Source organism: Arachis ipaensis, chromosome B7 (assembly GCF_059453495.1).
Source record: "Arachis ipaensis isolate K30076 ecotype BB chromosome B7, ASM5945349v1, whole genome shotgun sequence".
In the NCBI taxonomy this organism is placed as follows: Eukaryota; Viridiplantae; Streptophyta; class Magnoliopsida; order Fabales; family Fabaceae; genus Arachis; species Arachis ipaensis.
This window is the reverse complement of record NC_142442.1, coordinates 14,183,450-14,209,270: the sequence shown is the minus strand read 5'-3', so window position 1 is coordinate 14,209,270 and position 25,821 is coordinate 14,183,450. Positions and strand designations below refer to the sequence as shown.

At 30.4% G+C, this 25,821-nt stretch overlaps 2 protein-coding genes and 1 non-coding gene across 3 annotated transcripts; 2 read left to right on the top strand and 1 right to left on the bottom strand.

Moving 5' to 3' along the window:
* Positions 1-2,430: 2,430 nt before the first annotated feature.
* LOC107608366 (uncharacterized) lies at positions 2,431-2,893 on the top strand. Its single transcript, XM_016310173.3, has one exon. It carries the CDS (start codon positions 2,584-2,586, stop codon positions 2,812-2,814), a length of 231 nt encoding a protein of 76 aa, XP_016165659.1. The 5' UTR covers positions 2,431-2,583; the 3' UTR covers positions 2,815-2,893.
* Positions 2,894-3,729: 836 nt separating this feature from the next.
* Positions 3,730-3,801, bottom strand: TRNAK-UUU (transfer RNA lysine (anticodon UUU)). The gene has a single exon. It is a non-coding gene; the product is annotated as a tRNA-Lys (tRNA).
* An 18,098-nt stretch (positions 3,802-21,899) lies between these two features.
* LOC107608365 (uncharacterized) lies at positions 21,900-22,570 on the top strand. The gene has a single exon (XM_016310172.3). It carries the CDS (start codon positions 21,965-21,967, stop codon positions 22,406-22,408), a length of 444 nt encoding a protein of 147 aa, XP_016165658.1. The 5' UTR covers positions 21,900-21,964; the 3' UTR covers positions 22,409-22,570.
* The last annotated feature ends 3,251 nt before the right edge of the window (positions 22,571-25,821 follow it).

Here is a 25,821-nt window from a genome sequence, read left to right as displayed (position 1 = left end):
ATTTTTTATAATATAAACATATTTTTTTAAAAAAATTATATGATTGATTAAACATATTTTTTATTTTTGACAAAAAATATGCATATTTTTAACAAGAAACAAAAAATCAAAATACACATTTTGTATATTTTTTATTTCTATAAAATATACGTTTTTTGGACTTAAAAAATATATTTTTTAAATCAATCATATAATTCTTTTATTAAATAATATAATCATTGTTATGAGATATATCTTAAACTGATTGTGTGTAAATAGGCTAGATGAAAAAAATTGGAGGTGACAGTAAGAGTGTTTGAAGTACTTTTACGTCAACTCCACAGTAGTTGAAAGTACCTATAAAGGACTCTGATACCTAAATCAGCAAGAATTTAAGTTTATTTGTATGAGAATTGGATTAAAAAATACTTGAGTTTGTTTTAATATGTATAAGGAGAAATAATAATTTAGTCATTTGAATTGATGATCTTATATATCTAAAGTGAGCGTGTGGTTTTTTCTCTTGTTGCATAAGAAGTTAACAAGTTATCTCACGTGGCATAGTTATAAGTATTAAATTATTATGAAAAAATTTGTATGATTAAAACTAAAATCTTAAAAATATTTATCAAAAGAATTTGTATTTAAAAATTTATATGAAGAAATATAATTAAAATTAGTGTATTTAAAGATATTGAAAATTTTAAATTTATAAAAAAAAATTGATACACGATATTTAATTTCAATTATTAAAATAAGTCATTTAATGTAAAGTCAAGGATCAATTTAATATATTTATAATAATAACAGTGACATGTAAACGAGTAATATTGTAATACGTAGCATAAACTGATCCATAACGAAATAGTATTGTGACAAGTGACACGTTTATTTATGGGTAAAAAACAGAAATAAGTCAAAGGAGAAAATAATTTACGTGAATAAGCCAAAACGAAAACTGCTTCATGAATCCACCAACGCACATATATATGTAGTTCGAACCAGCTTGGTTCGAACTCCATTTCTACATAATTCGAACCAGCTTGGTTCGAATTATACACAAACACATGCACACACTAATTCGAACCAGCTTGGTTCGAATTACACACACAGTAATTCATGGTATAATTCGAATTATGCTGTTAAAAAATTAATAATTTATTAAAAAAATTTTATTAAAAAATTTATTAAAAAATTAATAATTTAAAAATTAAAAAAATATATATTTTATTTCATACGTTAAAAAAAAGCTAACAAAATATTTAATTATGAGACTTTTTTAAAATATTAATGAGCTATCAATTCGAATTCTATACAATATTTTTCTGTCTATTTTTAATAGTTCATGAATATTTCTTAATAAATTTTTTTAAATTATACTACAAAAAATATTTTATTCTATGCAAAACAATTTAAAAAAAATTGCTTAAAAAATGTTAGGAGTACTATAAAAATTTGTAATGTTATAATAACTTAGGTAAATACATGCATGTACTCAAATTTTAAATAAAATATTCTATGTAGTCAATAATAATTTAGAAATGAAAGAAAATATTTTATTCCATACAAAATAATTAAAAAATATATTTTATTCTATACAAAATAATTTTAAAAAATGACTTAAAAAATATTATGAGTACTATAAAAATTTGTAATATTCTAATGATTTAAGTAAATATATAATAAAAATATTTTTTCTTTTATGAGTACTATCAATTAAATTGGTTACCAACGTGTTCAATCCTCTGTAACTTGAATATTTCTATAGCTTGTGATTTTTTTTTGTGTGTATATCGTACTTTTGTTAAATGTTTCTTTTATACCAATAATAAATGTATGTGAAGTCTCTTAATTAATTTATTAATATGTATCGATCAGAAATTGTCGAAAATATTGTGAATTCCAAAAAGATGTGGTGTTCTTTTTAGTCTGTTGTTTAAATTACCAAACAAAAAGTTAAGTATCATTTTCACTTTAATTTTGAAATTTAAAAACTAATTATTTAGTTCTAAAATTGAAAAATGTAATTCATTTCAGTTTGTCTACGATTCTTGGTTTATAAGATGATCAAGATTAATCTTAAAAATATGACATAACAACAACAGAGTCTATGAATCAAACGAAGTTATTATGCTCTACCACATGCAAAATATGATATGAAATTAAATAAAATAAATATAAAGAATCCTAAATAATTAAGCAACATGGGTAAAACTCAACATGTGGAACCAGCTTACCAAGACCATATGGCCAGATATACTGAAAGCAATGAAATAGGACACGTGTCATATAGCTACATGAAATAAGGACAGGTGTGCAATAAGTTCCTTCCTCCTTTGACACGTACACGGTACATCATCCAATCACATAATTTTAAAAGCACTTCTCTATGTATTACATGCATGTTTGAGTTCCCCTACTTCTAAGGAAGTCAAATTCGTTCTATATAAAGAACAGGCCCTAATAATTGGATACAATCAAGTTGCATAGCGCAATTCTTCGATTTCAATTTCACAAACCGCTTTTGGTGCTTCCCTCTTCATCTGGTTGAATACACAATTAAGTTGTTACTTTATATTAAGCTAAGTATTAGATTAGTTAGATATGGTTGGAATAGGGATTCCAATATGTGTACAATGTGGTAACACTAGCAACCCTTGCCGGTGCAAGGTGGTTGGGCCAACGGTGGGGTTCCTGGCGTTTGCTGCGGCAGCAGTAGTGGAGTGGCCGGTGGGTGCTCTGGTCTATTGTTTCCGCCACATGAAGGGCCGCAAAATCATGGCTCATCCTGCCACCGTGGTCTACCCTTCAGTCACTAATGCTATTCCAATTTAAGTTAACACTTACATTTTTTCTCTCCTTCACTTTTATGTCTCATGTATGATATGAATAAAATCATGAATTTATGTTGTTTTTCTTTTTTTGCGATAAAAACTATACGGATAGAATGTTATTTTAATTTAATTTCAGTTTGCTAATTTTATTTCCTTGGTTTAATAACCTTTTTTTTATAGTAATATATTTCCAGCAAAGAGGGGGAAAATACATGAAAATGGTGGTTCACCAGCACTACAAGTATAAAAGTATGAGTAAACAACACTTATTTTATGACATCCATCATTATATATATTATACCCCAAAACCGCACATACCAACAAACTACTAAAACTTTTGGCTTTTAAGTATGTGAAGCTTTTAGACTCAAATTATTGTTAGTTTTTTTTTTTTGGTCATGAATTGTTAGTCCTGCTTTAATACTGCACTGTTTTGCCATGGTTAATTTTAGCCAGTGCGGGTCACAATGGGTCTTCTTTAAAATGGGTCTTCTTTAAAATGGGTCTTATTCAAAAATTTCATTCGAGTCACAATGGGTCGTCTTCAAAATTTCATTTTGATCTTAGTTAAGGCATATATTATGCAGTAGTCTTCTTCTATGTTTGATTTATTTTTATTTCTTCCTTTTTTTTTATGTTGATGCACCCATAAAAGATCCATACAAGTAAATAAGTGATGAACACCTATGGAAGGATGGGCCAAAATATTGCTTTATGTTGATGGACTTCTAAAAGATTCACACAAATAAATAAGTAAATAAGTGATAATAACCTATGAATGATGTGTCAGGGATATGATTAATGTGGGGATTGGGTAGAATATGACAAAAAAAAAAAAAAAGCCACATGAATGATTAATTTGGAAATTTGGTGGCCATGAATGATATAATGAATTAATAGTTAATAGAATATTAAACGCCGTCTGTGGGGATCGAACCCACGACCACGTGGTTAAAAGCCACGCGCTCTACCGCTGAGCTAAGACGGCTTGTATTTTTGTATTTATATAATTCTTAATATAATTAATAACATCTAAGTTATTACATAAATAACTATTCTAGAATTAATAACATCCAAGTTAGGTTGTATATTATATACTAATATCAATATGCTAGCCTTGCTACTTGCTAGTAGCAACTTCTTTCCATCCTCCAATATTTTCATCAATAAATTTCTCTTCTACCTATGCCAAGAGATCACTCCAAAAAAACAAAAATAAAAAAAATAAAAAATAATAATTAAAGGTGACATTATTAATTAATTTTTTGTCAAGTGTTATTAATTAATTTAAAAATGATAATATTTTTTTATTGAAAAAATAATAATGTTTATTCTATCAAAATAATTAGGACTAGACTGCAAAATGTATCAGCCAAACTCAATTTGTTTTATAACTTTTAATACATGTTCAAAAGTTTTTCAAAAAAAATAAAATGTTAAAAAAACTCGAAAGAGAAAGGAAAAAAAAGAAAACTGTTACGATGGATAATCGGAGATTAATGGGTTAGACTCGTTGGGCTGGTCCGATCGTCTGAGGGTAGAAGCCTCCGAACAGATTTGCGTTTGGGAGCCTCCGTCCAACTTGTATGTGTGAGAAAATGAGGGATGGTACCTGCAAAGACACTCCAATGCTTAAGTCAGTAAGGGTCTAAGCAAGTTTAGAGAGTATTAGAACTTAGGGATACCTGACGGGTGTCAGTATATTTATAGTGGTGAACTAATAATTACCGTTGGAATACTTCCATCTTTTAAGGAGGATAATCATCCCTTTATCTTAGAGAAGTTAAGATATAACTTCTAGAAGTGGGTTGAGAGATTTTAGGGGCAGTTACTTATTTCAATAAGTGCTATCTGCTAGCTATCAGTCAATCCCGACTTCTTTAGAGCAAGTCGTCGTTAGAACCGACTTCTTGAGAGAATGTCGGTGTAGAGTGAGGGCTAATCTTTGGATTGGGCCTTTTATTTAGTCATGGGTCTTAGTGTTGGGTTAGGGTATGAACAAAAACTATGTAGAACTCTGGAGAGGATGAAGTCGCATTAAATTTTCAATTTGCATTGTTCCTCATTCTTGTTCCATTCATTGCATTTTGTAAAACGAAAGCTACCTCATTTCTGATCTCTCCTCACTTTTCTCGAATAGAGGATATTTATGTGTTCATTATTTAGAATATTTTTTGCAAAAAAATATTTTTTTGATGATATGAGAGGCCATAGGCCCAAAGAAAGAAAAAAAAAGCACACTAACACCTGGAGATACATGGAAGCATTACCCCTCTCTCATCTTCATGCACAAAGTCGTTCACTTCTTGCGGCGGAGCATCCCAAAAAATAAGACCAGGATCAATTTCAGTGCCGATTCTCGCCAATCTGTCCGCCACTCTATTACCTTCTCTAAGTATGTGACTGAAGCAAATTTTTCAATTCTTCTTCTTCCAATTTGCAATTAAACGCACCAAAGGATTGGGATGATTATGGAATTTTTGTCGATTATTGATAAGGGCTGTAACAGCAACGGCATCGCTATATATAATGATTTTCCTCATTTCCATAGTCCAAGCAAGGTTGAGGCCGTCATGGATTCCCCAAAGCTCAACATTGAAAGCCGAGCAGAGGCCAATGCTGCGAGAGAACCCACCCAGCCACCTTTCCGGATGGTCTCGAATTGCACCGCCACAGGATGCCGGGCTGGGATTCCCTTTTGCAATTCCGTCCGTGTTGAGAGCCACCCAGCTTTCCAGAGGTGGTTTCCAGGATACATAAATCTCAGTTCTTCTCTCCTGTTCAGTCAGGTGCTCATCTTTCTTAAAAGCTTCACTATTTTGTTGTATTTGTAGGATAATTTCATTGGTAGCTTCTTTAGGTCTCTAGTAGTTTTGATTGTGTACTTTCTGATTCCTCCAAAACCAAACCCTCCAACATGTTGTCATGAAAGTGTCCCTCCAGCTGTAGTAGTTTTTTTTTCTAGTTCTTGATTTAGATTCTGCTCCACCCAATCTGATAGTTGATGGCCAAAAAAACTTCCAATAGCTTCTGGTTTAATTAACTGGGTCCAAATTCTAGAGACCTTAGGGCAGTCCCTTAAGACATGAAGGATGTTTTCTTCCTTATCTGGGCAATGGTAGCAACAACCATTCCCACCACAAATTTTCTTCATCCTTTCTTTTGTAGGGATTCTTTGATGCATAGTTAACCACATGAAAATTTTATTTTTTTGAGGGCCCTTCCACTTCCAAATTCTGTCCCAAATAGAGCTTTTAGGTTCTGTCCATCCAGCTAGCCATTTGTAGGTACTTGTCACAGAGAAGTCTCCATCCGGAGAGTGCATCCAACCTATGGTATCTTGCTCCTGTTCTAAGTTTGGTGGAGGGATTGCTCTTATTTTATCAATTATCTGATTCGGTAAAGCTTGTTTGAGCTTACTCAGATCCCATTCTCCTTCATTGTCTGTCCACTCCCAAACTAAGCTATTCTCATCAAATGTTGAGTTCTGGTTGTAGTTGATCAAGCATTCGCTTTTGTCCAACCAATAATCTGTCCATAATTTTGTTGCAAGCCTATTCCCTAAATAGTGAATGGTATTTTCGTGAAAAGTTGTCCATAATTTGGTCATTTCTCTCCAAAGAGCTGAATCTGAATTTTTAGACTGAATGATGTCATCCATTCCTTGATCTCTCTCAGTCTAATAAAAATTAAAAAGTTTTAGTACCTGAAAATTAGTTATTATATTTTTATATACAAATATATATTATTTAATTATTTTTAATATATTTTTATTTTAATATATTTTATATTAGTAGCTGATTTTTAAAGTTGATATAAAAATTGGATCGTCACTTGATTAAATTTAAGAATTTAACTAATATAAAATTTAAAGTAAAATATACGACAAAATTATTATTAATAAAAATCTTCAAATAATTTTTGATAAATACATACTAAAATTATAAAATTTAAATTTTATATATTTTATAAAAATCATTTACAATTGATAACATATATGAACTAAACTCTAAATTTAAAAGTACACATACACAATAGTATCTAATAAACAAACTTCCAAAATGAAGTTGCTAACAACTAATCATATTTCTTTTGAGTTTAGAGGGCCACAAAAGGAAAAAAGGAACGAACGATTAGATTAGCCATTTGTGTATCTTTACAAGTAATCAAGCAATGCGTTTTAGAAGTACAACATAGATGATGGTAGCCAATGCAACTCATCAAAAGGTCCCAACTCTCAGTAACAGACAGTAGTTTAGAGTTTCAAGTTTTAAGTACAAAGAAAATCATATTAAGAATTATGTCCCATATTATTTTTAAGGATAAAATATATTTTATATTCTGAAAATTAAAAAAAATAAAAACGGTTTAACGTTTAATTTAATTTAATTTCTAATATTTAAAATAAATTTTAATTTTACTTTTTATTACATTTTTTAAAAATCAAAGATAGTCCATAAATATTTTTTTTTCTTTCAAAATTATCCTATGTCTATTTTAATGACTGTCTACCATCTATTCTTAATGAGAAAGTTTAGTGGGTCATCTTTTTTATTAAAATTTAGTTGGTACTTAACCAGTAAAAAAAAATAAATAATTTTATACTATTAGATATAATCTCATATCATTAAAAATACTAATAATAACTAATTGATGACTACAAATTATAAAATTTACCATTGGGAATATGGATGGTTTATGGTTATGTGGTCTTTGCTTGGAAGCTTCCCTAATTTTCATCCTTTTCATCCAAAGGAAGCAACATCAGCCAATTAAAAGTTGAATTAGAAAAGAAATTTGTGGGAAAGGAAGAACTTTTTCTTTTCTTGATTATTAAAACAAAAAGGACAAATTAAGTATTTTTTTTTTACTGTTGAAAAAGAGAAGTCATTAACAACCAGTACATATGACTAGTGTAGTGACAAAGTGACAATACTATAAAGTGGGGCCCATAATCCAAACGGATATAAAGCGACGACCCAAGTCTATTGGTCTAAGTCAAGTTAACCCTTGAAAGAAGCAAAGCCCATTTATCCTGCAATTGGATGATGCCAAAGAAGAAATGAATTTAACTTCCACTAGCCCTATCTCAAATAAATAAATAAACAAATAATAAACAAATCTAACAAACCTTAATTTATAAGATAGTATTTGGTAAAGAGACAAAGACGTAAAGACTGAGATTGAGAGATAAAGACTAAGAGACAGAGATTGAAATAAATCTCAATATTTTGTTTGGTGCAAAATGGGAGACAAAAATTGAAATAAGAATGAAATTCTAATTTAATTTGCACAAAGGATAAAATTAGAATTAATTAATTAAAATGAGGGTATTTTAGGTATAAAATGTTATTAAAGTTTCAGTCTCTATCTCTAAAATTTTTAGTCCCATGTGTCTCCACTTTTTGGAAATACTGAAATACTGAAATTTTGAAGATAGAGACAGAAATTTTAGTACCAATCTCTAAACTAAAACTAACAAACATGATACTAAATCTGAGTCTCTCCGTCTTTGTCTCAATATTTTAAAACAAACGCTACCTAAGACTCCATTTGAGGAGGATACTGAGATTAAAATTAAAATATAAAGATTAAATTAAATTATGTCTTAATATTATATTTATTTTAAGATAAATATAAAAATTAAAATATAAATTTAAAATTAAAAAAATTAAATAAAAATATTTAAAAAAATATAATTAAAATTTTAATCTTTATTTTAAAAAATTTTAATCTTTTATATTTTTATTTTTTGGTAAAATTTGATATTCTAAAATTAAATTTTAGTTTTAATTTTTAACACCAAACATAATAGAAGTTTTTGAAAGTAAATGCTACTTAAGATAAGACTTGTAGACTTGGAGAGTTGGAGTACAATCAGTGGTCTATTGCGAATGAACTCAATTAATTAATTTTATACTCAGTTTATTTATACTTAAATTTCTTTTGATAAATATATTTAAAGTATGTTTTGAATTTTTCTACTCTTACACTAATTTGTTTCTGATTTAGTATATTTTGTTAATCGGATGTTCTTCTCACCTTCTCCAACAAATTTGAATAATCTAAAGTTAAATTTCACTAGTTTTTTTAACTATTATTCCAATTTTTTTCAAATTAAAAGATATACTATATATGCGAGGCGTGAGCATAATCTTAATTCCTTTTCGGTAAAATAAAAAAGCTTTATAGAGACAGGAGACTAACGTGTTGTTTAAGGACTTATTGAAAGAAAAATAAATGGTACAATAGCAATATTCGAACCAAATGTGTGTGAATGACAAATTCTTTACCGTGTTATATATGTTCATTTGGTTTTATCCCAAATATACTGTTTAGCATCAGCACTCCTAAAATTACACTACATGAAAAATATTTTCATCATTATATTTCTAGTTTGGTTAAACAACTGGTCAATATCAATATAATGAGGCACGTAGTTCCCGTCAATAATATTAGAATTGAGTGAGCTTAACTCATCTCAAAAATTAAGTTAGGTAATCGAATAAAAGGTTAAGTGCTTTTTTTTGTCTTTAATATCTTAGGTCAAAATAAAAATTATTTTTGATTTTTTTTTATTAAAATCATTCTTAATATTACAAAACATTATAAAATTATCTTTTTTAACATAATAATTTTTAAAATGACATAAAGACCTTTTTTTTATTATCACTACCCACCCCACTCAAGATAGAAAAACTAAAATAAAGAAAATGAACAAAAGAGGGAGAAGAAAGAAAAGGAAAGGAAGAAGAGGGAGGTGACGGCAGAGAAGAGGGCAGCCGCTGCCGTCGCGTTGTGGCTGTAGGACTTGTCGCGATGGGTTTGTCGTTCTTCATTTCTCTCTTTCTCTGCTAGGGTTTGTCGCGCCGCCGTCGCTGGTGTTCCCCATCGTTGCTGTCGCCGGGGTTCAACCGCTCCGTCGCTGCTAGGCTAACCCTCTGCTGCTCCTCTCATCTTCTCTATGCATTTGCGAGCTTTCTCTTCACCGTTGCGGGACTCGGACTCTGGTTCCTCTCTCGTCACGCTATGCTCTGCTGCGCCGCCATCGCTAGAGTTTCAACCGCTCCATCGTCACTAGGCAAGGATTTCGTTGCTTCTCCATCATTGCTGTACACCTGCACTGTCTCTACTGTTGCTGGGCATGAGTTTCGTTCTTCCTTTTTTTATTTTATGTTTTTTTTTTATTTTTGAAGAACATAAACATCATTTCTCTCTTTCTAATTTTTTTAATTTCTATTGTTGCTGATTTTGGATCTGAAATTGCGGTTGATGATTGCTTAATTGTTGTTTAATTTAAAATTTCTGTTAGATTTATTTTATGGTTGTTGCTGTTGCTGAATTGTTGTACAAAAAAAAGGATTTAAGTGGAAAGAAAAGAGTTGGGGGTAGTGGGTGGGTGGTAGTGATTTAGGATGATGAACTGATAATAGAAAGAAAGGTGTGATGGTTATGGTGCCAGTAGTGATGGTTATGATGGTTATGATAGCAGTGGTGATGGTGATAAGAAAAAGGAGAGGGAGAGATGCGTAGGGATGGTGATGATGATGTAGAGGTTAGTGGTGAGAGTGGGGAGGGTTTTATAATTTTTGTTTAAGGGTAAAATTGTTCGAAAAATATCATTTTTAGACAAAAGGATGATTTTATAATGTTTTCTAACGTTGAGGATGATTTTAATAAGAAAAGAAGGTCGGAGACGATTTAATTTTGAACCAAAACGTTAAGGACGAAAAAAGTACTTAACCCTAGAATAAACTACTAAAAATACATACAAATAATTTTATTATTTATAAAAATACACTCGAATTTTATTATCAACAAAAATATTTTTAAATAATTTAAAAATGCGACAAAAGTAATATCTAAAAGAATATTATTTTTTTATAAGTAGCAAACGATTTTTATATTTGACAAACTTATGTATTTGATGCAAATTTTTATAATAATATTTAGATAAATATTTAAAAAAATACACACAAGAAAACTGGATAAAAATTAATCTCTATATTTTTTTTATTTTTTAAAAGTATTATTGGTTGTTGACAAAAAAATAATAAAAAAATATATACTTAGCAAAAAATTACCAAATTTTAAGGATAAAAATATCTCATTTTTTTAATTATGCTTGTAAAAAATCATATTAAAATTCAATTTCTAAAATATTTTTTAAGAATATATATTTAATGTTAGGCATTTTTATCACATTTTTAAATTATTTGAGGACATTTTTATTTATAACAAAATTCGAGTATATTTTTGTCAATGATAAAATTATTATAGGGGTGGATCTCCAGTACTTCAGAATGACAATGATATAATACAATGTATACTTATTCCAGTCACTCTTTACAACCATTTTAACGAGTGAGATTAACGGGTCTGAGCAAAACTTAGTATTATAACATTAAGTCCCTTTTTCACTATGAGAAATTCCTGTGAATCATGTCCATGCCATTTTCTGATGAGTAGGATCCTCTGCAGAGGTAGAGGCAAACTCAGAGCATACTTTATGGCACTGGATTGAGGAAGAAGGAAATAACACTAGCTAAGCTTTCAGAGAGAGAAGAAAAATTTAGAACATTTTGTGAGATAGGAAAAGTGGATATATTACAATGTTCATTGAGATCTGATTACAACTGAGGTGAGCTCCTCCTTTTATAGAGGTTTCTAGATAGCAACAATATCTTACAGAATCTAAACAAACCTATCATACAATGCCAACTGGAGGATAAGGATAAGCCTTATCTCTTTCTGGCTTTTCTTAGACATGTGACAGAGGTCACTTTATTTTAGTACACTCAATAATTATACATAGTGGGGACATTGTCTTAATAAAGGGACGGCTTGAAATAGTCTTCTGGAAGGGTCTCATCACCATCTGAGAAGGATGATGTCTCATCAGAGGCCAAATTGATAACTCTAAGATCCATATCGGGGTCTTGTAGATAGGTAAACTGGTCTTCAGTGTTTCCTTCATTAGGATCTTAGGCATCTTGCAGATACGGGTCATATGGGTCTGAGTATGGGCCTTCAGCGTCATTGGGTATCCCTGCATCAATTCTAGTTGGGTTTGGTGGTTAGGCATATACTCTTCCATTTAGATCTTCAGAATTCATATCTTCCTCAGGATTTCTGTTTAGGTGTATATCTAGACGTGCTAGGCTGGTCCCTTGGAGTATAAAAAGAGTATTGTCCAAATTGATTAATTATTCCTGAAGTTATGAATCTGGACTGGAACTCTTGAAGAGTTATTGGCGGAACATCTGTTTGAAATGGGAGTCCTTCAACTGCATCTCTTTCTCTATATAGTCCAGGTTGCCAAAGTTGACAAAGGTATTTGGCCAAGGCATTTAAATCTGTCTTTTCATTCGTGGACCATATGGTAGAGTATCCAATAATATCGACCATGTTCATGGTGTGTGGGTCTCCTCTAGTAAATAATTCCTTTGTAAGGTGACAAAATAACAGAATTTCCGTTTTGCCTGAGAAGGTTTATCCCACAGTTGATGCCGGTCGAGCATGTTATACAACATTCCTCTCCATGCATCAAGTGGGGCATACATGGAGAATAACCTGACTAGATGGGATTGTGCTTGAGTGCGATTACACATTCGGTATACAGAGAAGATTGGCACTACGATGGCACATGTATATATGAAAGACAGAGCCCAAATATACCACATCATTTCCTTTGGTATAGGTCCTTGAAGTATTGGTATAGTGCAGAAAGGGGTATCTATCTTGAAGTACCTTGAGTTCGGATGGATTTGGGTTATGATAAGGAGCTGGTGTAGCCAATAGAACAAGGTTTGTCTGGCTCTATGAAGCACAGACACTTTGTTTAATTGTCGTGTTGGCGTGTCGGACATATTTCGGACACGATGCACGGAGACACTCGTTCGACACGCGTGTCTCCCATGTCCAAACGTGTCCTGTCCAAAAAAACAAAAAAAAAAAACTAGCCGGACACGGCTCGGACACGACCGGACACGGCCCAATAACATTTTAGAAAGCTATCCTCATCAGATTCACCCTTCACTTTAACAAAAGTTAAAAACTTAACCTTTCACCTCCACCCCCAAACCCGTCTCTGACTCCGTGCCTCCTCACCCACTCACCCTCTCCTCACCTTCCATTTATTTTTTGGACTCCTTGTGTTGTTCATACTCTCAACCTTATTTTAAAGGACATTTGTATAGCTAAGAATACAGAGAAGAATAATTTTGTTTATCAAGAATGCTCATGGATTACTCAAATTGATGAAGATGCTTCTTTTATAAAAAAATTCATTGTTTATGATCATATGAGATTATTTATTTTCAATGAATTTAATACATTGAAGTTGCTTAATGTTGCTCCTACTCGATTTACTTCTACTATTGTCATGCTCAAAAGATTTTAGTTGTTAAAGCAAGGCCTCAAAGAGATGGTTATAAGTGAGAAGTGGTCTTCATACAAGGAAGATAATATTGGCAAAGTTGAGTTTGTTACAGAAAATATTTTGAGTGAAAATTGGTGGCAAAAAATTGATTATATTCTTGCTTTCACAAATCCTATTTATGATGTTTTAAGAAGTACAGACACAGATGCACCTACTCTTCATTTGGTCCATGAGATGTGGGATTCAATGATCAAGAAAGTAAAAAGTGCTATATATCTCTATGAAAGAAAAGATGAAGAAGAGTCATCGTCCTTCTACAATGTTGTGCACTCAATATTAGTTCAAAGATGGACAAAAAGTAGCACACCTCTTCATTGTTTAGCACATTCATTGAATCCAAGGTAACTTTTTACATTTATTATTTATAACTTTTATTTATAAGAGAAGATAATTGAATCATTATTAATTTATGCTTAAACACTAATTATATAGGTATTATAGCCACCAATGATTGAGAGAAGATCCTACACGAGTTTCTCCTCATCAAGATATTGAGATCACTAATGAGAGAGTTAAATGCTTGAAGAGGTATTTTCCTAATGAAGAAGAGAGGAGAAAGGTAAACATTGAATTTGCAAGCTTTTTTTATGGTAGAGGTGTCTTTGATGATTATGACTCTTTGAATGATAGAGGCATAGTTGATGCAAAGTCTTGGTGGCTAATTCATGGTGGCAAAGCAAAATTTCTTCAACCAATTGCTCTTAGGCTACTAGGGCAACCATCTTTATCTTCTTGTTGTGAAAGGAATTGGAGCACATATTCTTTTATCCATTCCCTAAAAAGAAACAAGTTGAAGCCTAAACGTGCAGAAAATTTAGTATTTGTCCACACTAATCTTCGTCTTCTTTCAAGAAAAACTCCACATACAATAAAGGAGAAACTATGATGTGGGATATTGCTGGAGATGCTTTTTCACCAACTGATGAAGAAAATGGTGTTCTTGAAGTTGCTCACCTTTCTCTTGATGAACCGGAGTTGGAAAGAGTGATTTTTTCTAATGATGAAGATATCAACCATATATGATGGAGAAATAATGACTTTAGATAACTTTTTTTTGTGTACATGTGATGTACAAAATTCTTACTATCTCTATTAAGACATAGGAGTTTAGGATTTTATCTTTTGAATACCTATACATTTTAGGAAGAAATACATATCATATGGTTGTTTTTGAAAATATCTCTATTAAGACATATTTCTATTTAAATTTATTATATTATTAATATATGCGTGTCCCCGTGTCCGACAACTTTTTAGAATTCGCATGTCGCCGTGGCGCGTGTTGTGTCGTGTCTCGTGTCCGTGTCTGTTTTTGTGCTTCATAGGTCTGGCTCTGGCTAGACAATCTATTTGAAATTTTGTCTGGAGTCTTGCTTTGAGGGGAAAATGACCAATCTTTCTTCTGTATAGGCTTCTGTGGAGTGGACAATCAGGAAATGGAATGGTGTATGAAGGATTGTGGGTACTTATAGTGCAGATGTAATGGATTGGTTTTGGGATTGGTTCTTTGGTCTGGAGAGAAAATCAGTAAGTGTGTTTTGGTGTCTCTTTATGTGTCTCACTTCGAATTTATAACGAGAAAATCAGTCTTTCCACCGCAACAATTGAGAGTCTGGCAAGATCTTTTTCTTGATTTCCAGCATTGATGGGAAAGAGTGTTATCCATCTCCACAGTGAAATGATAAGAACTGAGGTGAAAATTGAATTTTTCTATCTCTCGTTTGACAGCGAGAATCTCTTTGTAAGTGGCATGGTAATGTTTTTCAGATTCTTTGAATTGTCCACTAGCATGCGCACAGTAGTGTCTTGTCCCATCAATTTATCAAGTAGCACAGCTCCCCAGAATTCATCACTAACATCTGTCTGTAGTATTCTTTTTTCTGTGCTGAGAATCTTTAAAGGAGGGGGTTCAGGGGTTTGACAGTTGTGGTTTGCTCAAGTTCCCATGGTGGGGCTTCTTTTTTAGGAGTTTTGACAGCTGGCTGGTGTGTCTGGTCATATCTGGGATAAAGTCTCTGATATAGTTTACAATTTTCAAGAATTGTTGGACTTGTTTGACCGTCATGTTTTCATCAGGGAAGTGGATTAATTCTTTGGCAATATGATCTCCTGGTTGAAAGAATCCATCTTCGAAGACCATCTCGAGGAATTCAATTTTTGTTTTAGCGAGAGAGCTCTTTTTTTATGATTGTATGATTCCCTATTTTTTGACAATTTGAGTGAATTGGGACAGGAGTGCCTTATAGGCTTCACTCTCTTTTGAGAACAGTAAGATATAATCTATGTAAATAAGTGTGGAGTGTAGTATGGGCTTAAAGATTTTGGTCATGGCCTTTTGAAAAAAGGGATGGGGCTACTTTGAGTCCAAATGGCATTACTGTCCATTGATATTGGGCTTCAGGGATGCAAACTGCTGTTTTGTATTTATCTTCAGGATGGAGCTCAATTTGCCAAAAGTCAACCTTTAAATCAAACTTGCTGAATATTTTTGCTCCACTTAACCTCTGTATAATAACTGAGATCCTTGGTAGAGGAAACTTATCATCTTGCAAAAAGACATTAAGTGACTTATAATCAATAACAAGTCTCTTTTTTCCTCTATTTTGCTCAGTCCTTTTTTCAACGTAAAAGGCCTGACATGCCCAGTTAGAGTTGGTTGGTTTAATGAGTCTTTGCACAAGAAGGGCTGCACATTCAGCTCTTGCCAACTTGAGATCTTCAGGATTCATTCTTGAGTGTGTGGCCTTTGTTGGGTTGATATCCTCATTCTTTTTAAAAGGGAGACGAACATAAAATTCTGGATTCTTCCACAAAGGTGCAGGATGGTTGAATTGATCATGGCTGTCACAACAGGCACTAAGGAGTTGTTGCTGGACCTCCTTATATTCTTTTGGGACTTCTTGGTTTTCAAGGATGCTTTGTATCCCTATAAAAGGCAAAAGCTGCAATTTGTAACTTAGGCCAGTGGGTTTGATATGTAGTCCATGGATTTGGAAGAAAGCATCAAACCCGAACAGAACATCTTTGTCTGGGAGATAACTTCCCAGTACCCTGAGCCAAGTGGTCTGGCCTGCAAATATCTCCAATCCAATAGGTTTTTTAGAAATGAGATTGATGGTGAAGACTTCACTGTTAGCTGCTGCGAACCTCTTGAAAAAAGGTACCTACATTTCTTTTGGTAAGACATGTGGTTTTAGGATATATAGTGGTACAAGATCCAGTATTCATTAGTGCAACAACCTTTATTGGTTTGTCATAGACGAATGTCTTGACTTTTAAATTGAAGTGATGACAAGGAGTACCATCAATCTGTTTTATTCCTAAGAATCCAAGGTATCCAAGTTCTTCTTTTGGGATGCTTGATCCTTTATGTATTCTTGTGGTGATACACGCAATAGAGGATATGGAAAAGATTGAGCTTTTTGGTGGGAGGTCTTCTTTTGAACTACTTTCTCCTGAATAAGAGTCTTGAAAAACATATTGGGTTTCATCATTTTTTCTTTCTTACTCTTCAAGTACTGAGTCAAGATCTTCTTCATCTTCGATGGAAGCTGCATCCGTTAAAGACTAAAGCATTTTTATCTCCTTCTTTATCTTATGAGGACATGATTTAGTAAAGTGGCCTTGTTTTTCACAAATGAAGCATCTGTTTGACTTAGTATGGAGTTTTCTTCTTTTGAAATAGCGGTATTTTTGCTTCCTTCTTCCCCTTCTGAATACCTTTTGATGGAAAGTTTTGGCTAGTAGTTACCAATGCGTCTTTTTCTTTGGTTTGCATTCACACATACTTGGCTCTTTGCATTTGATCGTTAAGTAAGATTTATTGCATGCTCCTTTGAGTTTGTTTGAATTTTTGTTGAGCTGTTTGAACATTTGTTGTTGTTCACACAATTTGTCCAAAGCAACTAGAGCCAATTAATATATTTCTCCAATAATAATGGTAGTCACTTTTTTACAGAGAGTCATCATTATGTATTGTAATTCTAACTGAAATTCATCTGATAAAGATTCTATAAAATTTGTTTAAGTGGCGGATTATTATTTTCTCTAAGAGAATAATATTTTGCGGCCGTCTTCCAGTAAGGCCTCTCCAAATCCTTTCATATACTTGCTTTACTGAATAACACTCTATAGACATTCATCAAGTTATGATACAATTATTGAATATAACTTATAATAAAACTATTTTAATTAGATTCCCAGAACTTAAAAATGAAAATCTGACCATATATTAAATTTCAGAGTTAAATTATCCATACTCAATAGTCAGTACTACAAATCTATAATTGAATATGAAACTTTATTAGTTTAAAATTCAAACCAAATAAAATAGCTAAGAATCCTGAAATATTATCCTATTTGACTAAGCTTTTGATTTTATTTTCCTTGGCATAGTCATGAAAAGAGACTTTCAACTTCACTAATTGGGAAATGGGAATGGTCCACTCTAAAACATTGAAAATACAAGATCCGTAACAAACTCCTAAACCACATGTGTATAATACAAGTCTTTTTCTAAATGTTATTTTCACATAAAAAAAAATAATAGTATAGATTTCTAGATACTACAACTAATTTTGATGTCCTTTATTATTTAATTAGATATTTAGATTTATGTGAAAGATAACGAATGAATTAGAATAAGAGACTGGTTTTATTTTAACAACATTCAACAATTTTCAATTTCTTAAATAATGATTTGGAAATTAAATATTTTGGTTAATATAATAATATATTATTATATTTATATAAAAAAATTAAGTTCATCTACTATTTTGTCAGCTGATTGTTTGTTAAAAAAATTTATTCCTAACAAATAAAGTCGTCATAAACTTCACATATTCTCTATTATTTTTTGGTAATTTTTCCAATATTCTCTAAAAATCATAAGTTAAATTATTCCTTATTATATATTATGACATGATAGATCTAATTGTGTACATATTTAACACATAAAATAACTTTTATCACGTAATTTATTTGAATTCGAATTATTGTGTTTGAATTAAACACTAGTCTATTATCTTATCAAGTCATTTTAGTCTTTTTCTCTTGTAATAGTATAAAATTGGAAAACTCTGTGTGTAATTTTAAAGAATATTTAATGAGTGCTTCAAAAAGCTTTTTTTTCTTTCTTCTAAACTTTAACTAAGAGTTTGATTGACAATGATATTATTTGATATATTAAAAATATACAAATAAAATCTATCAGGTAAAAAATTTATATATGGACAAAATAGTACACTGTGTTTGTTTCAAAAGAATATGGGAAAAAGAAAATATAGGGAAAGAAAATGGGTAGAAAATCAAATTTTTCATTGTTTGGTTTATCGAAAAAAATGAAGAGAAAAAGAAAAAAGTAGGATAGGGTCATCAAAAACTTTTCTCCTCAACTGTAAGAAAAAAACAGCAAAGGAGGAGGAAATAATGATGTAATTATAGATTTGTCCTCTCTTTAATAAAAAAATCAAAATTTTTCATTTCACTTCCTTTCAAATTTGAAAATCATCTCTTGTATTTTTTCTAGTTTTACAGTCCCATCAAATTTTATCTTTTTCCTTATAATTAAAGAGATTAATGGTGTAACTTATGAATAATTTTCATTAATCTTTTATAAAATTATTTATTTGTATATATTTAAAAAATAATGATAATTTTTTCTTTTAAGATAATAGAAGAGAATAATCTAAAAATATGTTGTTATTAACAAAAATAATATGTTAAAATCTTAAAATTTAATTTGAATGATTTTTTTATTAAAAAAATAACTTGAATATATTAATAAATTATAATTTACATATAATATAAATAAGGATATTAATGTAATTTTATACTATTATGATTTTCTTTCTTCTCACTTTTCTTTCCATCCAAACAAAAAAAAATTTTCTCTCTATTTTTTTTTTCATCTATTTTCTCTTAATCCAAACAACATACAAATAGCTCAAATTTTCTTTCTATTTTCTTTCCTCTCATTTTTTTCCTCTTATTTTCTTTTCTTCCATTTTCCTTCCTATATTCAAACAAAACCTTAGTATAAAATGGATCTATCGAATAAAATACTCATATACAAATAAAATATTTTCATAAATTGCGAAAAATAAACTTCTGAGACATTCACCTTATTGCAACTTTTTGCCACGTATCAAGACTTCAGATTTTTTTGCAGATTATAACAAATTTTTATTTCTACTAAATAAACAGCGATGTGAATAATATCAACAAAAGATTGTACTTCTATGTCCAATAACTATGAAAAATATCTCAACCTAATTTCACTTTCACATTTCACTTTTTTCATTACCTATTTTCACACACACTAAACCTTAAACCCTATTTTCACCCTAGCCTTCCACCGCCGCCTCTTCTGTAATGCCGTCCATCGTCGCCACCGTCGCCACTTCGCCCAGAATGAAGATGCTGTTTTGTCACTGCTCTATGCCGCACCGCTGCCTCTCCTTCACGCCACACTGTCGCATCTCCATCTCTCCTGAAGCCCGCAAAATGACATCGCTGCCTCTGCCCCTGCTCCCCACAGTGGCATCGTGCCTCTGTTCCCAACAGCCGCACATTCCTGACGAGTAAGAAGGCCGCTCATCACCCCACTGTGCCGCACACAGCCGCATCACCCTACTGTTCTCCTGTGGCGCGCATTCCTGGCGAGGAAGAAGGTCCCCTGTTGTATTGCTTCACCATGACGACGTCTCTACTTCATCCTCGTCTTCGTTTACCCAAATGGTATGGCGTAAATAAACATCTATATCTTAATGAAAAGAACCATTCATATACATAGTAAAATGAACATTCTGCAGAACATGTACTTGCAGAATTAAGCAAATCAAGTAAAATACCAATGGTATATCCAAATAAACATCAACTTTAGAATGAAAAGAACTATTTGCATACATAGTAAAATGAACATTCGACTTAATTGATAAGAAACAAGTAATGAGAAAACAGCTGCGGGGGCACCGAGATCGCAATACGACAGCGACGGCAGTAACAAATGATTGTGAGAGAGCGGTTGCAACAAAAATAAAAAAAAAATTTCAAAATTCTGATTAAATCTAATTAATTTAAAATTTAATTTTTAAAATTAACTTTTTTTAACCTTTTATTTATATTATAAAAAAAATTATTCCCCTATGCTTTTTCAAAAATTTTATGCCACCATACATGCACATCACCCAAGGACGGACCTAAGTGCATGAGAAGGGGGCACTTGCCCCCACTAAATTTAAAAAAAAAAAAAAAATATATATATATATATATTTGTTCCCAATTAATTATATTTTTTGTCCCTACAAAAATTTACAAAATTTTGTTTTTAGATTTATATTAAAATTAATAAATTATTAAATTTAATATATAATAATATTTATTTTATTAAATTTAATTTTATATAAAAATTAAAAATAAATAAATTAATTAACTCAGTAAAAAATTAATAAACAGTAATAATATAATTTTTAAAACCAATTAATTAGTTGGTTACCAAAGTAAATCTCAGTTTTCTAAATATAAATAACACTATTAATATCTTTTTTTTTTCAAAAATTAGTTAAAATAAAAAAATAGTATCTATCTATTAATTAATATTTTTTTTAAATTATATAATACTTTTTAATTTTATCTCTTAAATAATCTTACTTGTAACAATTATTTTAGATTAAAAAGTATTTATGTCATAAATATTATAACAAATAAATTTTTTAATTCAACGGGTGGTAATTAATATTTAAAAATTATAATGAGTAGTAGACCAATTATTTAAAAGCATAGAAGTTAATTTTTATATATTAAAATATGTATATTTTTATATAATCATTTAATTATATTTGTTCGTTTAGATAATTATTTTTATAATAAATGTAAAAAAATGTATTTTTTTAATTACAATACATAATTAAATAGATGCATAAAATCTTTAATCTGATAGTGTATTAAAATTAAATTAAAAAAAATATATAAAATTTAATTATTTTAACAAGAAAGGGATAAAAATAATTACAAATTAAGTTTCTATTATTTTCAATATTTTGTATAAGAATACTTTTTATATACAAGTTTAGTTTTTTTTGGTATTTATCTATAATTCTAGTTTCAAATTATAAATACTAGTGTATCAATAAGCACTAACATGCTAACTACTTCATTCTTTTTATTATTAAATGTGTATAAAAATAAATAAAAGTAAAATTAGTTAGGATGACAAATTATTTATAATTTAATTTAGATGTTTTAAGTTCAAGTTTTAAAAATAAAAAATATTTTTTATAAATTATATATAATAAATAGTATTTTAAGAATGAAAGTATTCATTAACTTTTTTTAATTTTTATATTTTCATTATATTTTTAGTATAATTAACAATGCTTAATAATATTTATTTTAGTATGAATATTTTTGCCCCAATTTTTAAAATTTTCTGGGTTCGTCAACTGAGATCACCCAATACATCCATATATTTGAATTATTTTACTTTCATATTAAAATTAATTTTCATATCATAGTATCCGATAAAAGATCATTTACCCTTGAGTAATAATAACCAAGTAAAATTACATTGTTCTTTTTTATACGACTAAAGTGCTTTATGGCCCTGTCCCTTAAGGCACATATAAAGTTAGTTACAAAGTATTTTTTTATATGCCATTGTTGTTCCTTAAACCTGCCTAAGTTAACTTGAATTCTAATCATAACCATAAACATGGCAAGGCCTCTTCTTCTTGCCTCTTCTATGCCCAAAACAACACCCTTCCTTGTTCTGCTTTCAATCTTTTCTATATTCTCTGTTATAACTTTTCTATGTGGCACTAGAAAGATGAAGAAGTTCAAGGCAAGAGCATTGGAATCAGCCAGCTCAAAGAAGAACAAGCTTGTTACAAAGATAAATAGCAATCTCAGCAATAGAGCAGTTTCTTCCATGGCCAAGATGCTTTCATGGAGGAAAGTGCAAGCGACGGAAGAAGAAGAAGAAGAACAAGAAGAGATTTTTTACAGTAGTGATGATCATGATCAGCACCAAAAAGATGATGAAGCTATTTGGAAGAAGAACATCTTGATGGGAGAACGGTGTCGTCCCGTCGATTTTTCCGGCAAGATTATCTACGATGCACACGGAAACTTGGTCCGTGATTTGTCTCGCGACTAATATTATATTAGTCGTGAGACAAATCAAAATCGGTAACATCTTAAGAAAATTGTGATGACACTAGTTCAGAACTCTGACCAAATTTTGCTATGTAAGATAAATAATAATCTTAGCAACTTTTTTGATCTCATATTTGGAAATGGAATGAAGGACTTTTCTGTTGATTTTGCATTGGGTTGTGGACTTTAATTTACATATAATTTAGCACTTAAATTTTTTCATGTTTGGGTTAAGGAAGACTTATCATTAATTATTGCTGATAGATTTACTTAATTCCTATGTTTCCAAAATCTTGAACTTCTAAATTAAGAAGGGGATTGTATTGTGTGCGAGTAAACTATGAAGGTGAAAAACTTCTGTTTTTTTTTTCCCTTTGATTTTCATTGTCTCACTATGTTGATGGTTGGATAATTTCTTCAAATTATTGATTCTGTAGCCATTGTTGAGGGTCTTTTGTGATCCTTGGTGAGGTCGATAGGGTGGTTTGCTGTCTTCGAATTTGGTCTCTTAGTGTGCTCTTTCTGAAAGTTTTAGTAAATAAATACTTTTATAAAGATATTTACTGATGAAATTAATTTTCATATAGGTTGTGTATACATATCTAATTAGAATTTTATTTTGATGTTTTACATAGTTATTAGATTATAGTTAATTTTTAAATAGTGAATTTAAAAATTAATTATTTTTATTAAAAGATATTATATGCACATTAAAAATTAACTATCAAATCAGTTATCATATATTTATATATATATTTATTATCTAAGATATTTTTAATATGTATTTTTATGTTAATTTATACTCTATGTAAATGTAAATTTGCTAGCAATTTTTAAAATATATGTAGGATGGTTGTTTTTTTTCTTTCTAAAATTAGGAATAAGACTCAAATATGCAACCTCTAGATGAGTATGGAAGAGTATGCTATAATTAATTATTTTTTTAATATTAATAGTGTATCAAATTAAATTCATCTAATTAATTGAATATTTGCAGGCGGATATTCTAGAATAACTCGTGTAATATTCATTTAAACTTTTCATCCTTGTTACCTACATGGCTAAATGGGACTTGGAATTAAGTTAAAGTGAGGGATGAGTCCCTGTAACATTTTTTTTTTTGGTATTAAAACGGACCACTGAGTCCCTCTAACATTAATCCCATACTTTTCAACTAAATAAAACGGTAGCTCGTAGTCCGGGTTTTTTTTTTTTTACTAAATATAGAAGACTCGAACCCACAACTTCTTAATTGAGTATGGAGAGACTATGTCGTTTGAGTTATAACTCATGGGCGCTTGTAGTCCTGGTTAGCTATAATATAAAAGAAGAATGTTACTATCCCAAGACTTTTTATTAATATTTAGTTAATATTTTATTTTTATATTATTAGGATTTATATTTTAAAATTTTAAATTTAGAATTTATTTCTTAAGATTTAGAGTATTGGCCAAAATTTTGTCAGTAATGTAATATTGCTTTAATAAAAATAAAAATAAGAATAAAGTATTATTTTAGTTCTTAATATTTAGGTCAAATCTTAATTTAGTTCTTTAACATTTTAAATATTTTATTTTAGTCCTAAAAAATTTTAAATAGATTTAATATTGTCCTACCTTAAAATTGTTAGGTACCAGAGTTTAAAGATAAAATAACGCAACTAAAATTTGCAGACGAGAAATAAATGGAACTAAATAAGAATATAGACAATAGTAAAAATAATATGACAAAATGGTAAAATTACAATCTCTCAGAATACATGAAAAAAGTCTATAATACTCTCGTACATATTATGAAAATTTATGCAAAGGGATTACACATATGAAAAACTTTCCTACTTTTTTCTCTAAATTTCACATGTTAACATACTATGAAAATTTATGCAAAGGGATTACACATATGAAAAACTTTCCTACTTTTTTCTCTAAATTTCACTTGTTAATTCTATGCAAAACATGACATCCATTAGCAAGTTTCACCCGCTAATTCTAACCATCTACATATAGTATTTTGTGGAAGTGTATTTAGTTTAAAGTTGATCAAATTGTGCACAAATTGCACATTATGAACTACTTGCACAAATTGCACAAGTGTGTAGAGTCTTCTTCCATATTTATCTTTATCAAGTTGTATGATAAGTTGATAAATATCAACTTATGTAACAATTCATTTTTTGACTAAGTCAAAGATTGAAACTAAACTAGCTTATCTTCAAGTTGTAATTTTTAACTAGAACTTTAACTATGCAAGCTGAAAACTTGCAAAGCTTTATAAGTTTTTCAACTTGATAAGAACATACTTGATTTTAGACCAAATTTAAGTTCTGTAATGTTATTTAATTTTCTTGAAATTTCATCATGTTTCACTTGTATCACTTGTAACTTCTAGTCATTTTTGTTGACTTCAAACTAAAAAGAAGATTTTTGCTTATTCTTTTCACAATCTCCCACTCAAAATTATTCTTTTGGTGTATTCATTCTGCTCATATTTTTAATAAGCAAAGAGAAGATCTGCACCAATCAAATTTATCTATATTTATTCATGATATCTGCAAGATTGTCGTTGGTGTGGATTTTCTGCATATCTACTTTTCCTTCCTCCACTACTTCACGAACAAAATGATATTGAACGCATATTTTTTTCGTTCTTAAGTGAAAGGTTGGATTCCTTGCGATATGCAAGGCATTCTGACTGTCACAAACATATCTTGATTGTGCCCGAGTTTCGCTATTAACCTTTGCAACCAAATTGCTCCCTTACAAGATTGTGTAGCTGCTATATATTCAGCTTCTGTAGTTGATGATGCTACAATTACTTGTACTTTTGATAATCAGCTTATTGCACTTCCTGCAAGTGTAAATACATAGATTATAATGGACTTTCTTTTGTCAAGATCTCCTGCGAAATCAGAGTCAACATAACTTTTGATAGTAAATTCAAATCCTCCAAAACATAAAGCAACATTAGAGGTTCCTTTGATATATCTCAAGATTCTCTTCATAGTACTCTAGTGCTCTTTTTCTGGATTTGCCATGAACCTACTGACCATCCCAACAGATTGAGCAAAATCTGGTTTGCTGCAAATCATGACGTACATAAGGCTTCCCACTGCCGATGCATATGGTACTCGAGACATTTCTATCTTCTCTACTTCACAGCTATGACACATTTCAGAAGATAATTTAAAATTGATAGGAAGTAGGGTAGATATTGGCTTACACTTTTGCATGTTGAAGCACCGTAAGACATTCCTCAAGTAATTTTTTTTTGGGATAGCCAAATCTTTTTAATTTTTCTTTCTTCGCAAATTTGCATCCCTAAAATCTTGTTTGCTGGTCCCAAATCTTTCAATCAAACTTCCTAGTCAATTGAAACTTTAATTCTTGGACACGATCTTTGTTGGGGCCTATCACC

Coding starts and splice junctions, on each gene's coding strand:
- LOC107608365 (XM_016310172.3), top strand. CDS start 21,965: ATGGCAAGGCCTCTTCTTCTTGCCTCTTCTATGCCCAAAACAACACCC.
- LOC107608366 (XM_016310173.3), top strand. CDS start 2,584: ATGGTTGGAATAGGGATTCCAATATGTGTACAATGTGGTAACACTAGC.